An 18,862-nucleotide genomic window follows, 5' to 3' on the forward strand; every position below is an offset into this window, starting at 1 on the left:
TTCTAGTCTGAGCCATGTTGGTAAATGCAGACTACCTGGTTGGGGTCCGCATGACTATCGTAACCAATGGTTGGAGACTCTAGGTGACATGGCTCAGAATCGATCACAATGTCGTAGGTGTATACACTCTTTATCATCCCTTAGACCTCGAGATTAAATTTGCTTTATAACTTTCTTCCTTCCTATACTGTATCCTTATATACAACTTTTCTCTTATATATTACCACAATTAAATTAACTACTTCTATGAATTTGGTGTTCATCTTGTTATGCAAACGAGGTATTGCAACTTGGACCGATGCATATATGTGTCTGGTCCTACGTTGTAGCTGACTGGCTGACTAGTTCTATAATCCTTTAGTTTTGTGTTATACACACAGCCTGAAGAAAAAAACAAGAGAGAACAAAAAGACCTTTTATTCATCATATATTATAATAGGGAAAGACATCAGTAGTTATTATTATACTTCTGTATTGTCGTCATCACCTTCATCATCATCTTCTTCTTCTTGTTCTTCTTCTACTGTACCTTGAGGTTTTGGTACTTCATCGTTTTTAGCTGATTTATTTTCAGTAATATCATTATCATCTTTAGAATCGTCTGTTTGAATCACATCTTTTTGATCGACTTCACCACGCTCAGATCGATCAACATCATTATCATTAGTGGGTTCTGTCTGATTGTTGTTGTCATCATCATCATCTGTTTGCTTCACCTTGACTTTATCCTCTTCAGATATTTCTTGTGTTGGTTTTTCTTCGGAAACTTTATACGAAAAAAAAGGAATAGTTAAGAAGGAAATCAATCTAGAAATAATTGAAAATTATTAAATGAAATTTTTAAAGGTTAAATCATGAACTCATCTTAGCTATACCATCATTGGAAACCAAGAAGCAATGGACGACCATTATATCCTGGTTTAGGGCTTCTCGGCAGTGCACATCCACGATCGAGTGCAGAACATTCGACCTCAAGTGCAAATATTTAACCTTAAAACTACTGACTCGCTATCAAGTGATGCAAATGTCAAACTTTGATTAAATTATATATGCTCTGACTACCTCAGTTAATGAAGGCTTATAGCTATATCAGAATGAGTCTTAGTAATTAAGCTACTTTATTCAAACAATGAGAGCATTACAGCACATTCGCTTTCCTTATTTTGAAAAGCTAATGATCACTTAGAAACTGGTGCGCAAAATGAATCAGTTCACATTATTAGAATGCGAATTATTCGATCTCAAAAAATGGAAATACCAGGAGTTCTACAAGTCCTCCCCGACCGCTGCTGCTACCCTGACGTAGTGACCGGATTTGCCCTACCGTGATGAACCAATCGAGTTATACTAGCTGGAACAATCGTTTCTCAAGGTTTTACCATGCCAGGCAGGTCTGTTGAAGAGCGGTAAGACTAAAAGCAGCAAACCCAAGGTCCGAAGGCAAAGTCGTACTGCTAACTGTACAGAGGTGTGACAGCAGTAAGGTGTTTCCTTCAGACAACCAACATAAGAGCGATAATGCTTTCCCATAAGGAGGGGTGGGGCTAGAAAAAAAGACCCTAAAATTGTACACCTCACCTTATCCCATCGATATCCTTCACCTAACAAACACCGTTACAAGATCGCTTTTAGATAAAGAATGATGAATACCTGTTTCTTTTAGATTTGTTAGAAAATATTTTGCCTCTTCACTCAATGGTTCAATCATTGTCGCTTTCCATCGAGGAATCATCTTACTTTCTTCTTCTTCTACTTTGTCATCACTCACCTAGAAATTTTGTTTGAATAATAAGATATTAATATTGATGATAATCTTGGACCAATTTATTTACAAGAATCTATTATCAGAATGTTATTGATTGATAATTAATTGATTGGTATATAACTGAACGTGAAGGAAAAATGTGTTGAATAAAACTTACATCTTATGACATTCCACGCAGAAGGTAATAAGAATCCATTTGCATCAGCGTTCAATGAACTACTAATCTGCGTTGCTATTGAGTTATTACTGTTCCTCATATTCTATCGATAGAATCTTTATTTTGATTGCTATGTTTATTGGTTCATTGTTGTAGAGGAAATCTCATTAATGTTATAAAATTAGGATAAATTCATAGAAAGCTCTGTACCCAGTTTTTTGGTACTAAACAAAAAGACGTACCTGTGTGTTATATCCTAGCGAAGACTTAAGTATGGGTAACTTCCAGGATCTATTCATGGACTATTATTCTATATATATTCTCATTGTTTAACTACTCAGTGATTACATTATGTATATCTATATTCATCTTATTATAAGCTTCATTTTGATCTATGAATTATTATTCCACGAATTACTGTTCCTAAATTATACTCAGTTTATTGATTATTGTCTCTCACGCTCACACTCACATTTGGCTTGATCTTATACAAATATTATTTTCTATTTTATGGTGTGATGCGGTCTATCTGTCTAGTATATAAACCAAGTATGCTTGAAATAGATGATTCGCTCAGCAGAATCTGTAATTTGTGTTCTGGACTCAACTGGAAGGGCTAGGTGGATAAAGAATCAATAAGGACACTAGACTACTCATACTGGTCGAACGTCATTGTTTTGGCTTAGTGCTAAGATTAGACAAGTCGTATTTCGATTGATGGATGAATAATCCGATAAAAAGCCGGGCATAAAATCACAACAAATTGGCGACGGCCTTTTTTAATTCATAACACTGTGACTCTGATTCCCAATTAAAACCTTTCGGTTCTGTTATGCGGTGTTCTAATTACGATTTGTACTACTTCCAGACTACTGTATTTAGAAACTACATGATAATATCTCAATCTACGTAATGAATCATAGTGCATCGGTTTTCTGAAAACCGTAAGTATTTTGATATCATTCACGCACATAATTTAAGCAGCATGAGTATGATGAGTATCAGAAACATGTAAAAGTCTAACTAGCTAATTGTACAAAATTTAGATCAACTAATCAATGATTGTCTCATATTTTCACTGAATGTTAAAGTATAATTACAAAACTAGGAAGAACATTATTCTACATTTTATCAGATGAAATCAGTCATACATAAAAAAAACATTTGGTGGAGGCTTTAGTTCAACTTCATTAAAGAGTTTTATGCATACTGTCTACTGAGTAAGTGGGAACCATAAAATAAAAAAAACCCAAAAATCTACCCGCTTCAAGCTTGGGTATAAGAATACACTTAAATGAATGTTTGATGAAACAATCAATGTACTATGTTGGCAATGTTAATAGTATTTTGTGTTAAAGCGATGTCTGACTTACTGCTTGTGTGGCTAAATATTCGCCCGTTTGTTGACAACTTGAATTTTGAAAAATATATCTACCCTTGCCAATAACCTGGATCAAAATAAATGGAATTCATGTGGATTTAATGACTACGAGGACATAAGACATTTGTTTATTAAAACATTTTTACAGAAACTATTTGTAGATATTGTTATTCTGTATACTATTAAGTGATAGAAGATAAGTTGCTTCAAGCTGATTTTCTAACTATAGGTGTTTAAAGTTTCAACAAATGAAACGCAACGCTTTCAAATTTTGACTTGATTGTTTTTAATAAGGATTAGGTTAGATGGAAATCTTTTAGAGATCTAAGGGTTACCATCTTGATCCTTTTTAACCAGCCAACTCATCACTAAACACTTTGACGTTATCAAGTTTCTCTATTAAGTTCAATGCTTTAGTAGTTGTGCGACATCAATAAACAAAGGTGACTAGAACAAGGATATATAGTTTACACTGTATCGTTCACTAAAACAAGAATAATTTGCTATGAAGTATTTGTGGTCAGATATAAGCAAGCATATTAGGGCATTCTTGTCTGGAAATTTCATCAGATTTCTAGTGTAGTGAGCAGTGACTTAATCGATAGGAGTAAGAGTAACATATTAAACTGATTTCTTCCTATCGTTTATGGTATGTAATCGAATTTGAGGAGAAATTATATAACCTAGTTCATTAGTTATAAATGTCAGTTATGAACTCTTGGTTGTAAATGTTTTCACTCATCAAGTTGCTGATTATCTGGTGTTAAATACTGCCTAGTTCAATTAATCCATATCTGAATCTTAATTTGACCTTTATTAAACCATAAAAAGTAGTAAACTAATATATCATTTGATTTATTTTTGGACTCAAATGAATCCTCATCACAAGTCTCTGAACTTCACTAAGTATCGTCGGATTCGGATTTTAGTCATAACTACAAACCAGTTTGGCATTCAGTAGACACGACAGTGACAGACATAACAAATGGAATAGTGTTCTTACTTAAGTCATCCAATTTATAATTTCTCACTGCTGACAAATCACGATAAGTAAGAATTTCTGCAGCATCTAATCGTTGAATGGATAAAGAAATGCAAGTATAAACCCGACTTTTATCTATTAGTCTACGAATAAGTGATAATAAGATAAGTCTTGGCACGTAAAGGTCAAGGGTGATTGTGATCCAAGGTTTAAAACCAAGACAAAGAGTGATACGGTTTCCAAAAAACAATTCTAAGGCCCTGTATAGCTACAGGGTTTAATATGGTATATAATAACACATATGATGGAAGAAGGTTGCTGAAATGTGGCAATATAGTTATTACCATTCCATCTCTCCAAAACCCAATAAATCGGTGATGAGGATGCACTAATTCTCCATAACCATTCATCTTCCCAGCTTTCCAGTTTCCAATATATTGTAGCTTAGTTGAGGCGAATGTGTATGTACCTCTACCATGTCTTAAATGATCTCTCCATTCCCCTTCATATGTATCTCCATTAATGTAGGTATACTTCCCTTGACCATATCGTAAACCCTCGCTCCAGTTCCCTAAATAAAAAGTAAGGCATTTTCAACTGATACAAACCTTCGTAAATTGAACCATCAGGGTAATAGAATGTTCCTTGGCCTTGTCTCTTGTTATCCTCGTACGTCCCATCATAACGTGCACCATTTTTGAATCTTTGGACCTTATATTCGGAATTAAGAAAATACCTATACACTCCTGATCCATTTCTTTTCCCGTTTTCATACATTCCTTCATATGTATCTCCATTTGGAAGTATCGCTTTACCGTAACCATGTCGTTCATCACGTTCATTTCTCCCTCCTTCATATTCCTAATATTCTTCTATGAGGCAAAAATGATTAACTTACTCCTAAATATACTCCCTCCTCCTCTTCGATTTCTTCAGCTTCGTCGTCAGACATTTGAACTCCAGTGTGTTGATAATCAAATGTTCACTACGAGTTCACTATGACGACAGAGTTGTCTGATGACATAAAAGACATATGATTAAATGATTTCAATAAGACAATGTTCAACCTTTTCTTATTCAGAACATTTACCTCTTGTTTGACAAAACATATTATAAGCTTGAACATCATAAATTGATATAATACTATTTAATTTCGTTGGTTTGCTGTTTGTTGAATAAGTTGGATGATCATTTTGCAGATTTTTCGGTGAAAACCATAACTCCCTGAGGAATTCGAAAATAATGGTATAGCATATACTCATGAATTACAGGACAGTGTAGTGCCGCGATTCGTTAATCGTTCGTTTCGATAATCGATATAGTTCTAATCTTAACGGCGCGTAAAATCAGAAGACAAAGGATAGCAGCAACTACAGTTTATTGTCGAATAACTCAGGTCAGAAAGTTAACAACACCTGAGCGAATGTGAACGAGCGAGTGAACAGGCGAATAAGCGAAGGAAGCGAACGAGGCGGAAATGACATGCAGTGGAGATGGCCGGGAAGCCAACTCGATTTAAGCAAGCGTTAATCAACATTTATAGTCGGACAAAAATGAGTGACAGACATATGATGAATAAGATACGAAGTGTACACACATATGCTCATGTAAAAGTATAGCCAAGGTTAATAAGCGAATAATGAACAAGATCAAAATATGACTCATGACAGGCGAATTGGCTTGACCAGTAGCTAGGATAAAGTATATGGGCTTAACAAATAAACTGATACTACAACAGTAATGCGTCATACATAAAAAGTTACGGTATATGCAATGGTAGGACATTTATGTTGCAAGACCAAAGTAAAACTCACGGGAGCGAAGGTAGTTTACGAAAGAATGAACAGATTATTGTAGTTTATTATTCAAACGGAAAGTTAAAATCAGAAAATGTATAGAGCATGCAAGTTAAGTGCTAGTAAACGCATATACCACTCACACTTTGTGTTTTTATTTTCCTAAAATATACATGATATGAACTAAGTTATAATAAACAACATTTCGCGTTACAGATCACCATAAAATCCAAGTTGTTAAAAAGGACTAAACCGCACAAAGAATGAAAGCAATAAATTTGAAGAACAAACTCTTTCACATATACATTACTGTTATTCCGGGAGGTGTTGAGTTTTCGCGATATCTGGAGTCCCGGAATCTCCTCTTTGTTGAGTTTCGTTTCGTTTCGTTCTGTGATTTCCAGGGTCATTTTTATAATGGGTGTTTTACCGGTAGGTCGATAGATCAGTTTGTAGTTTTCAGCCATTCAATATTTGAGCAATCCTCATTCCTGATTTTCCCTACGGTATATTACTTGAATTTGAAGCACATAACCCTTCGGAATATTTGATATGTCACAGCGAGCAGTTAGCGTAGTGAATCCTAGCATTTAAAGACTTATGTGTTATACACGAAGTCTTTTTGAAAGAAAGCCTCGGGTGATTGACGTCCGGTAGGAGCCATACATAACTGAACTCATAGCTTACAGTGAGGTTTAAAGCTGAATCCAGTAATGAATGTGCGTAATCCCAAGGTTCTCCTGGAAGTAAAACGGCTATATTTTAAGTTCGAATTCCTCCTTCAGTCCGTTCTTGAAGCACGGTCGATTGATAAAATCGTAACTCATGATCCCATATACAAAATTCAGTGGTAATAATCATATTTACGTTAACGGTTAATGGTAAGTACTTTGAGTCCCTTCTGTACCTCTTATCACAAATAGGTTCTACTACAGTGCCTCCATCATCGACCTACTCTGAGCTATGGATTTTTGGTAAGGTAAGAAGAAATGGCTCGATCAATATTGACACGTTTGGGAATGTAAATGAGGCACTCAACTGCTGATACAATCGTCCTACTGTATCATTGGCTTGTGGGTGGCAGTCAGTAATTTGAAACTCAGTTTATCACGAGAATTCCGTAAAAATGGGTGAGTAGTCAAGATTCGAATTTTTATGTTATGGAACAATCTTCAGGACAACTAGTTTGACATCTACTATTCAGCGAAGGCATGTTCCACAGTTTTAGCTGTAGTGCAGTGTTAGGTTCGTCTATGACGATGCTTTCTATTTATTTGAACCCATGAATATTGATCAAAATGGACGCCATAAAATACTTCATATGACAAGAAAGTGATAAATGGAGGAAGAGAGTATAAATAGGTAAAATATAAATGTGCGAGTGTAGTTTTCAATGGAAGTAGCAGTTCGATCGGGAATAATTCAGCTATTGGAATTTAACTCACTTTTAAAAGAAATCGCAATGAGATTATCTCTCTTCGTTTCTGTTTTGAACCATGCCTCACAATTATTGAATGCTGAAGTCATTGTGTGATAGTATTTTCTGGCGAGCATTTGCATTACGCATAACGATGTTGTACGTTCTACCATTCTCGTGTTCTTGATAATTAACCATGGATCTCTCACATGGTTCTCTCCACTTACAGGGTATTTACCTCGATTTAGTTACTTCTTAATTTTGCTGTCGTATTCATGATTCCAGTTTTGGTTATTGAATGACTTGACTCACAAAGGTTAATAGTATAACTATAAAATATTTACTTATTGTCTTGCGTTCTGCCCTGGTTATCATGCAAGCGAGCGTGAGATATTCTATTGGTGTCCAACAGTCGGTAACTGATATGCCTTGATGTTATATTGATATCAATATGGTTTAGGAGAACTGGTCAATATTGTAACTATATCGATGCAACTGCTCTATGAAACTGATTTCCGATCAAGTGAGTTTCAAAAATAATCTCAAAATCTACTTTTTTTTACCTACGCATTACTCTTACATTACTGTAGGATGTCGTGAAGGACAGACAGATGTCAGTCCTGAAATCTAAGTTTCACAGTCAGATTAGTACCACTAAGACAACGACTATTGTGTAACTTGAATGCAATCACAAGCTGTGAATATATTATTCGCTTTTACATATTCGAAGAACTTTTCTCCATGTAACAGACCTGCACAACCACTACCTACTTCCAGCACAAATATTTCCGGATTAATACAAATTGCATAGTTGGAGAGGGATTATGTGCAGAGTTAACCCCACCACATTCAACAAATACAACGGAACAACAGAAAGAGACGGATTTATACACCCGTTCAGTCAGCGCTGTTTGTATACAGAGATTGCATCAAACTAGCAAAATGCCCAGGCACACCCTACTTCAAAAGAGAACTGCAGATAACAGTTTTCAACTAATTGAAGGCCAATATATGAAGAATGCAAACTAGTTTGTGGCCTCTTATAAATATGATGGTGTTCTGACATTTGTCGCTCATGGGATAGGACCAACACATCTTTGAGCAACGGGAATAAAAAATTATCAACCACGAGTCTTCCTCGTGCTTTGACTGATCGGCAGAGTATGACGCAAGTCAGTCGTGTGAAACAAATGCTATGTGTATGCATTCTTTGACAGTTAATACGTAGATAACAAAATCTATTTTTTATAAATAGGATGTTGAAACATAGTTTTCTCTTCACTTTCCAAAACACACGAGCCAATTACCTGGAAAAGACCTGCAACCCATGCATGCCCTCTACTTTGCATAGACGAACAAACAAACACTACGCCATTGATCTTTCAGCATTTTAGTTGGGCATAACCAATAATTAGGAGACAATCCATGATTCAATCTATTTCATTGATTATAAACTGAGTTCTGTATTTTAATAGTTTATGATCTTTGGTTTAGTAACAGTATGAGGTTGCGGAAATTATTGTTTCATTGAAACCATGAATCGGACAATGTTAGATCACCTGTGAATGTCCGGCCGTTTCGTCTTAGCATAAGACTACTCGAAAGTGATTATCAACGACTACACATGTAGGAATCAAAGCGAGGAGTCATGGTGTAGCACGCAAAGGCTCAAACTCCCATTAACGTAGCATCCAGCGTTGTTTGTGTCTAGCTTGAACCACTCCACGATATTGTGAGACCATCTTCCATTGTCTCCGGTGGATACCTGTCTCACAATAGAACTCAGGCTCAGTGGTTAGGCGTTCGCGCTAAACCACTGGCCCTAGGTTAGAGTAACGCGTTAAGTGTTGAGGTTACGCATTACTGAGAAGCCCGACGGTAGGACGAAATGTCCGCCTACTGCTTCCAGATTCTCAATGTTTGTCTAACATCGATCTCAGTAAAATTATGAAAATCTCATAGTGATAAAATAAAATTATGAACCAAGTGTTCAATCAAAACGCTAGGCAGAGACTGAACTACATTATGCGAAATATGGGACATATAATCAATAAATTGATGGGCACTTCACACACGATGGGTCCGGAGTAGAGATCAGTAGCGGGGTGTTGACACTAAATCCTCAGCAAGCTAATTGTCCAGTCATGTCTTTTATCAGCCACACATAAATACTCATATTCAGTTTATGAATCACCAACTAGAAAGAAGTGCATCTCGCACAATAAGGGACGATAAATCGAGGCGTTGTTTAGAGTGGACGTCACGTCATCTCATCAGATGTGACTGTTTGTTCATGTACACCCAAGGCAAGCGACAGGTGAGTGAATAGAAGCATTTACAAACAACTGTTCGGAAAGTGCTGAGGCGTAATGTGGCATATTAGTAACGAGATCAGAAAACGAAGGAAGTTGACAACTGTGTCAAACCATTTCGAATGTTTATCCTCATTGCATTTAAACTCCGCCATGGCAAGCAGAACAAGAGACTACATAAAACGTAACTTCCCTACTCAAGCCCTCCCAAGAGATAGACACATGTCTCGCCCGAAAGAAATACTGCTCGTCAACTAGCTGTCAGTATCATCCAGCCACTGGACGACAATACAACACAGTGAGATAGAATAAACTACAGTCGGCCTAGTCCTTATCCCCCAACTGAGACTGCCCAATTGACAATATTAAGAATCATGTTCGACACTAACACAGTAAAGCTTCAGCAAGTTCAACTTTGTAGAGGAAAACAAATATAAGAACAACTTAAGACTGACAGTGAATCTAGAGATTTATCAAATGATACTTTGATCAGCTCCATCCAGACTTCCACTAGTTATGCAGAATAAGTCTATGAAACTAATCTATAACAAGAGGAAAAGCAGCTGACTAATACAAAAGCAGTAAATTCATCGTTTTAATACAAATCAAATTCTGTTACAAATTGTTGGTTCGCATAAACGGACTAACACAGAAAGACAAGATTGAACAGTAGATACTGATGGCAATGAAGTAGTAAGTCAACAGTTTATGTAGATACACATGCACGCATTAAATTATTCATAAAATCAAAAAACGAACAAAGCAAAAATCATGTAAAAAATAATTAGAATGAAGATATTCAGTTGATATCCAATTGGTCATAATTAGCATTAAGTCATTGTACCAAACACAGGATTATGACGGCATATTGCTGGACCGATTTCTTCATATTGAGCTTTAGTATGGCATACATTGTAAAATTCACTCTGAGTGAAAGAAAATTGAAGTGAAGATAAACATATAGGAAATCAATTGTGAAAACTTACAGGAACATATAAATTTCTATACAGCATCACTGGGTGGTGATCAATGTCATGCGTGTCAAGTTCTTCTTAGTGCTGATTAAATGCTATCGATCAAGTTGCAAAGTGGCCACTAGTCTAGGTGGCTCGACACTGCGTGCACTATGTTGAGATAAGATGACGGTTGAAGGTGGTCAACAGGAAACCCTGAACCCGGGTTTCGTGCTACTTGGCACTCGACAGCAAGGTGTACCTCTAATCTTGAGGGAACTTGTGCTCCCTGACGGATTCGGTCCCGTGTCACTCAGCTTCACAGTCTGAGACGTTACCACTGAGCTACTTGGGCCGCGATCCACCTCCTGTAGGACTGAGATGTAATCATAATTGATTGATCACTGGATGGTGATCAATGTCATGTGTGTCAAGTAAATTCATACAATTAGATTCCTCCTCGTTATTATCTGACGAAATGCCATTAGGGATCCAGAAAACTCAGTGAGCCTTTACATCCCTTGTGACAGAGAAAATACATCTATCTACTGAATAAAGGAAGAATTTACTACGAGACAGTTCAGTTGGTTTTACTTTATAGGTGTAAAATATGGCTATTAGGAAAAGAAGGTCTTTATAGGTTACTAACATTTGAACACAGGTGTCTTTAAAGCGTTGTTCGTGTAATTTGCGACTACTGAGTGAGCAATTCCAAGGTCAGGTATATATATATATATATATATATACTAGGTTCCAGGTCCTTTTTTGATAATACGAAGAACAATTCAGAGAGAAAAGAATGGCAACTCATGACCTGACCACTGTGCGAGAATCATTTAGTTAAACAAATGAAAAATGGTATCAAACAATCACTCTATCCTATTGACTCCAACCAACTAAAGCTGGGAATAATACTATGTAATGTCAACTTATTTGACTTAGTAGTTACCATCAGAAAATCAATTGGTAAACTGAGATATCTGCTCTAACTACGTGATACAATCTTAGTACGACTTATTTTGAATAGAAATCTGATCACAGATATACGTGTTAAGACATTTGTATACGAAGATTGGAAAGTCAAGTTAGAAAAATTGACGGGTGGGGTCGAGAAACATGGATAATAAGAAAAACAATGTAGATCATACCACATTGGATATTAAATCGTTCGATACCCAGGAAGCCTACGTACACAGCGTAATACTTTAGATTTCATAATCACTGTCTAGTCAATTATAAACTAGGGATAATAGAAAACTTTATTTATGGATAGACTTTGTCTCCTTGTTGTATTATTTAAACTTATCACACGGACTAATCGTCTTAAACTTTGATATACTCAATATGAAATACAATGGAAGACTAATTATTATCTAATCACTAACTATACTACATTTAGAATGGAAGGTAGTTGAAGTTGGTCAGTTACATGCTAGTTGAGCTATTCACCATCAACAAGGGGTATTTGGAATCTTGATAGAATTGATGTCCACGAGGAATTCCCGTCCATGTCACCTAAAGTTGTAGTCAGATGAGTTACTACCAGCCTACTCAAACTACAACTAGATCCTTTACATGACTGAGATATTAATTGGTTGGTCATTGACATATTTGTGGATTAAATTCTTCAAAAACACATTGTTTTCAAATGTAGCATTTAATGTTCCAAATACCATGAAGCGTCTATAGTTTATAGGTGCATATTAGTCAAACGATTTTAAATATTGGAAAGAAAATGAATTAAACAGACATTAAACCTACCTCATTAGCAAGTACTGAACCACCAAACCAGACAGCATAACGTTGCATAGGATGTGAAACAACTTTAACATCAATAGATTTAGGCTAGAAAATGATGAACAAAGAGTGAATAAGCAATATAACATCAGTTAAGCTATCTTATATGATAAATACAAACAAGAAATACATAAGGAAACTAATTCTGAACTACAGCAAAATACTACTTGTTTACTAAATTGACATTAAACAAAAAAATGGATATGATGAAAACATTATTGATTATTATTATTTATTTAAACACATAAATATTAGTACAAAGGGGCACCAGATATATATGCGCCACACAAATATCATTTGATTTGTGTGAGGGTTGTCATACTCTTCGGGTGCCCAAATCGAAACGGGTGGTTTTCTTAGGGGGCCACACCGGGAGCCTTTTGACCTAAATGTCTGATCCACAAGGCAGTGGAGCATCGTGAGGAGATGCAGTCCCATGGTAGCCGGTGACCAACTATTGATTCGTACGCCATTTGTTCCTCAGGATACTAGAGCCAGCTCATGTGCACCATTAGTTTGGAATGAGGGTTTTCAAACTCCCCTAGGTGGACTTTCTGTGTCCACCAACCCGGTTAAAGCGCCGGACATTCACTTTTCGTCCTCTCAATTTTGTAAACAACACCCCTGCCACGAGAAGGCACTGAGTAGGACTTCCCTGGGAGAGGCTATATACGCGTGGCCATGTGAGAGCGTTTCGAGGGAGAGCGGACTCTCCCCACTCTTGGCCGTACCAGGGCATTCGGGGGCACATAACACATAACATTGGAACGGATATTCAGTATTGAATGATTTGTTTTATTTTATCTTGCAACTCCTCGAAATTCGATGCAGTATCGATCCCACACCATTAAGGATTCAGTTCATAATATTCATATTTTGCAAGTAGCACGATAACTTTGGACAAATGAGTTGGCATTCAATTGTTCACAGTTTAAACGTCTGTCCGTTTTCCCTAAAGTACAGTCCACCACATCATGATGTTACAGATTCCGATAGGACTGACGCTATAAGGTCAGGGTTATTAATTAGAACTTCATGGTAATCGTCAGGAATCTAGTAAATCAATAAACCCACCACCATTATCTAGAAAGGTGTTCAAGAAAACCTAGTTAGACAACCAATTAGAAGCGATGATGTCAAAAAGAATTCATAGGAAAAATGTGAAATAATTCTATGTTTGAATTGGTTGCAAAGGATGTTGTTCAGAATGACAATGACAGCATTGATAATGAAGCTTTACACTATAGATAACATAAAAACCCCAAATACTCTGGTACGGCCGAGAGTCGGGAGAGTCAGCTCTCTCTCTCTCTCGAAATGATCTTACATGGCCACGCGTATATAGCCTCTCCCAGGGAAGTCCTACTCAGTGCCTTCTCGTGGCATTACTGTTGTTTACGTACTCAAGAGTACGAAAAGCGAATGTCCAGCGCTTTAAACGGGTTGATGGACATAGAAAATCCACCAAGGGGAGTTGGAAAACCCTGATTACAAACCAATGGTACACAGAGGTCCCATAATCCTGGGGGAACAAATGGCGTATGAATCAATCGTTGGTCACTGGCTACCATGGGACTGCATCTCCTTACGATGCCTTTTGAATTAGACCTTTAGGTCAAAGACTCCGAGTGTGGACCCCATGGGGTGCCCCCCTTGTACCAATATTTCTGTGTTTAAATAAATAAATAAATAATCACAATAAATAGTATATATATATATATCACTACGATTATGGAAAGACTGAAATTCTAAATGATGAAAGTACTAAACAAGAAAATTAGTTCAGTCAGTCAGTCACAACGTAGAACTTCGTACGTATGTACATCAGTTCGAGTTGCCATACCGCATTAGCACAGAAATGAAGTTGTCGATTCAAATCCTATAGTGGTAGAAGTTAGTAAGAGTATAAGCATTAATGTGAAAGATTAGGGTTTGAAGATGTTATTGAAAGAGTATAATCCAGTGAAATAAATTTGAAAAGAGAAAAAAAGATAGATACATGAAGAATTCAGACGATTAGAATTTGGTAGAACACAAAGAGTGGATGTACCTACGCTATTGTTCCTAATGGTATAGCAAGAAAACATTTAAAAAAATTAAACATATAAACATGAATACCCCTATTACCTTGACTCGTCCACCAGTAAGTTCTTCGGTTAATTTTAAACGATTATCAACATTACGTTTAATATCACGTTGTAAACGACGATCAAGATGTTTGAACATTGAACTACCACCTGATAATACAATATTCTGATATTGAATATTAAAAACAAAAAAAAGTTAGAATATATCTCTATGGGAAATGCTTGATATTAGCTGAATTTGATTAGTGGTAAGTGAAATGGGGAGGGGGTGTGTGAAACAGACAAATAACAGTTATCTATCAGTTTAATTACTCTTGTGGAGCTTGTTATACCAATCGCATAAAAACGTACTCTTTTTTTGAAACGCATATCCAAGATCTATCTAGTATAGTTTATAAGCCTTGCTGATTGAATACTATACTCGGATCCTAAGCTAGTTTTGTAACCCCCTAAGCTAGAACTACACAGCGACTTGAACACGAGAGAAAAGGTGTAAAGTATGCAAGAAGGTTCATTTATGTACAGAAAATATAGGATTTTCATAGTACTTTAGAAGCCCTTGGATTTTCCTGAAAATTCTAAAATGCTACTAAACATAGTAGCAGTGTAGTAATCAGTCAATCAGAAACTCTACATGTAACTTTTCATTTTCATGATATTTCTAGTAAAACTTCTAATCAAACGCTGATTGGATAAAATGCTTCTTAATGTCCTCCTGAGTTTGTTATGTCTATTGCAAGAAATTTTAAGGATCATCTCAACAATGGTGAATGTAAACCAGTTAAGATATAGTCCATAACTTACATCTAGCTTCCCGTACATACTTATCTTGTTCAAAAATATTAGCACCGAGGATTAAGCCCGTGACCTTCGGATAAATAATATGTATTTCTATTTATATGAAGCATTTTTTATGCATTCTGGTATACAATGGAGTGAGTAATTCTGAGGTAAGACATGAAGTAACAAAGTAAAGTTAAGAAACCTGTTGATCAATCTGTTAATCTTTACCGACTTAAGTGATTAGAACGTATCCACAATTAACTCCTAATTCCACATATAATGCTGGTTAAGATAGGGAGATAACTAGAAGTGTCTAAATTACGAAAATGCATTAGTTTATGAAATCATCAAGTGTTGAAACAAGTCGTGTTGGTAGGTGCAAACTACTTAGTTGGTACCAGTGATTTGAGAGGCTTCTATTCAACGCTGATTGTATAAAATGTTTACCAGAGTTTTCTGAGCCCCTATGTACTTTTTCAAGTACTCTGAAATTCCCCAACAGTTTTAAGTATTACACTGTGTATTTATATGTGAATAAAATGGATATCGACTAAATTCAGCATATGTGATAGTGTCTATCTCAATAAAAAAAAACGAGAGTGCCTTAACAGTAAACTTGAAATGACCCAACTAATCAGTCAATTTAAACATCGAGAAATATAGATTCGAATAGAGGACTAAACATATATATTACGAATTAGATGCTTTTTAATTTTATACGTAGTCGTAGTGTCGGTTGATATGTTAAGCCCATAAACCCTTATTCTAGCTTCTGGACAAGCCAATTTACCTATCCATCTTGAGTCACGTTTTGACCCTGACTGTGTTTATATGAGCGTTTGTGTTTACGTTTCTTTTCTTATTCAACACATGTCTGTAAATTATTCTTATCTGACTATAAATATCGATTAACGCTTGTTTAAAGCGAGTTGGCTTACCCGCCATCTCCAATGTGCGTCATTTTCACTTTGTTCTCTCGAGTTGGCTTACCTGTCATCTCCAATGCGTGTCATTTATGCTTCGCTCGCTGATATTTGCTCATGTGCTTATAACTTTTTGGCCTGCGTTATTTTTCAATAAAACTGTAGTTGCTGCTTCTCTTTGCCTTCTGATTTTATGCACCGTCAAGATTTGTATTATAACGGTTATCAAGGGGAATGATTGACGAAGCACGGCATTACAAGCAAGGTCTAGACATTGAATCTCAAACTCAATGGTGGTATATGAAGAAATCATGATCACACAACCACACATGATCTACAGGTCTTGACTACAATTGTGTGTGATCACTCGCAGACGTAATTCATTTACTGAATATTCTGATCTCTTTTAGTCAGCACTTTTCTCTTACAAAGCTTCTTTTTTACGAAATGGGGTTCCTAACCCCGTCCTCAACCCTCCTAATTTTATTCGAGCTTAGGACTAACAGATAATCTAAAATGGCTTCACGTGGGGTTTCTCATATGTATATATATGCTGGCTGGTTCAACTATTTGACTGTTTCATTTGAATTCAATGGAAATGAGAATTCAAAACCCATAGACCTTGTTTCCAAAACCTTCATAGTTGATATCAATCAGTAATGTAAAACTACTCTCATAATTGACAACAGTCCAGAAGATAATGAAAAACAAGTGAGGCTATAATTAAATAATGAAATGTAACAGAACTCAAGTTTATTGAGTACTACGTGGCACGAATCTATGAAGTCACTGACAATTGGACGGAGCCATGTTGGTAGGTGTAGGCTACCTGGTTGGGATCGACGAGATGATAGCCACCGATGGTATTTATTTATTTAATCACATATATATTGGTACAAAGGGCACCGGATACATATGCGCCACACAAAATAATGAGAATGGGAGGAGAAGGAAGAAGATGCGTATATATAAAGGAAGGAAAAAAAGGAAAAGAAGAGTAATGATGGGGGGAACTGAAATGTACAACCAAAAGAGCTCTCTCAGTTAGGAAAGTTATAGCCACTCTTTATGAAGAAAGTAGAAGAAAATTACAGCAGGATCGCCATTGGCTTCTATTCTGAGCCATATCTGATAACCTCTCTAGCCACTGTGTTGCACCATCTCTCGGACCCCAGCCAGGGAGTCGTGAAGGACCAACAGAAGCTAGCCCTTTGCAGCTTTCTTTCATACCACTACACCATGTCATACACTGACCTCCTCTCCGCTTTTTCCAACCAGTCCCAGAGTCGGCAAATAATGCACAATGTGGAATTCTCTGGGACGACATTCGTAAAACATGTCCAAGCCACCGAAGTCGGTGTTTTAAGATGGTGACACCAATTGAATTATCGTCTCTGCGCCCGAGCACACGATGCCAAACCTCTGCATTACTAACATGGTGTTGCCACTGAATGTCAGCAATCCTTCGGAGACAACGATGACCGAACACAGAGAGACGTCTAACATCCACAACTCGGAGAGGCCAGGTTTCACAAACATAGAGTAAAACTGCTCTCACCGACGCGTTGTAGATCCGACCTTTTACAGCCAGACTAACATCACGAAGGCGCCAAAGTTGGCCCAGATTGGCATAAGCCGCTCTGGCTTTCATTATACGTGCATCAATCTCATCACTCACGCCACCACCAGCACTTATGTAGCTACCTAGATACACGAACTTCTCAACTACTTCAATCTGCTCACCGTCTAGGGTGAGTACAGGATGAGAATCCTGCCAGTCTTGTAGAAGTACTTTGCACTTGGAGGGTGCAAAGCACATACCGTACCTGCGGACACTGATTGCAAACTGATTAAGTGCGGATTGCATGCCTTGGGCATTATCGCACAATAAGACAATATCATTTGCATACTCAAGGTCGAGAAGTCTTCCTCCAGGCAGCAGATCCACACCGCCATTACTTACATCCATGTCGTCGATGGCAAAGTTGAAGAAGAATGGTGAGATTGGGCAACCCTGCCTAACCCCGCTGCTCGAATGAAACAAGGGAGAAAGGTGGTTGTATGCCCTCACTCTGCCTGAGGTGTTCGTATACAGGGCCTTTAAGATGTTAATGAACTTCTCAGGCACACCCTTCTTCAATAGACAATCCCTGAGAACAGTCCTGTTCAACGAATCGAAGGCAGCCCTGATATCAAGAAACACTACGATTGTTGGCCTGCGATAAGTATGACGGTGTTCTAACATTTGGCGGAGGGTGAAAATGTGATCAATATATCCTCGACCAGAACGAAAACCAGCCTGTATATCCTGGGACCACCGGGTAAGTAATGCAGTTGTTAGGAAACGGGTACTAGGTAAGGATGGCAAATCGATTGATGAAATAGTGAAACTTCATCATTTGAGATGGCTGGGACACGTGTTACGTATGCCCAACCACCGACTACCCAGACGTGCAATGTTCCATGGTGTAGGAGTAGGTTGGAAGAAAGCTAGGGGCGGCTAGACCAA

At 37.1% G+C, this 18,862-nt stretch overlaps 2 protein-coding genes across 2 annotated transcripts in view; both read right to left on the bottom strand.

The window, feature by feature from the left end:
* Positions 1 to 461: 461 nt before the first annotated feature.
* Positions 462 to 18,862, bottom strand: part of Smp_210740 (prolyl oligopeptidase (S09 family)) — a gene marked incomplete at both ends in the record, with an annotated part of 30,760 nt that continues 12,359 nt past the window's right edge. Inside the window, 5 exons of the mRNA XM_018799818.1 lie at positions 462 to 766; positions 1,651 to 1,768; positions 10,662 to 10,736; positions 12,525 to 12,608; positions 14,688 to 14,813. Of these exons, the coding sequence (XP_018651570.1) occupies positions 462 to 766; positions 1,651 to 1,768; positions 10,662 to 10,736; positions 12,525 to 12,608; positions 14,688 to 14,813 (708 nt within the window). The remainder of the gene's footprint in view (positions 767 to 1,650; positions 1,769 to 10,661; positions 10,737 to 12,524; positions 12,609 to 14,687; positions 14,814 to 18,862) is intronic.
* On the bottom strand, positions 4,495 to 5,237 carry Smp_190140 (hypothetical protein; the record flags this gene model as incomplete). The annotated part of the gene is made up of 4 exons (XM_018799821.1): positions 4,495 to 4,856; positions 4,894 to 4,988; positions 5,022 to 5,146; positions 5,184 to 5,237. The coding sequence occupies 4 exons, from the start codon at positions 5,235 to 5,237 to the stop codon at positions 4,495 to 4,497; spliced, it is 636 nt and encodes a 211-aa protein (XP_018651571.1).

Source organism: Schistosoma mansoni, chromosome 3 (assembly GCF_000237925.1).
Source record: "Schistosoma mansoni strain Puerto Rico chromosome 3, complete genome".
NCBI classification, from domain to species: domain Eukaryota; kingdom Metazoa; phylum Platyhelminthes; class Trematoda; order Strigeidida; family Schistosomatidae; genus Schistosoma; species Schistosoma mansoni.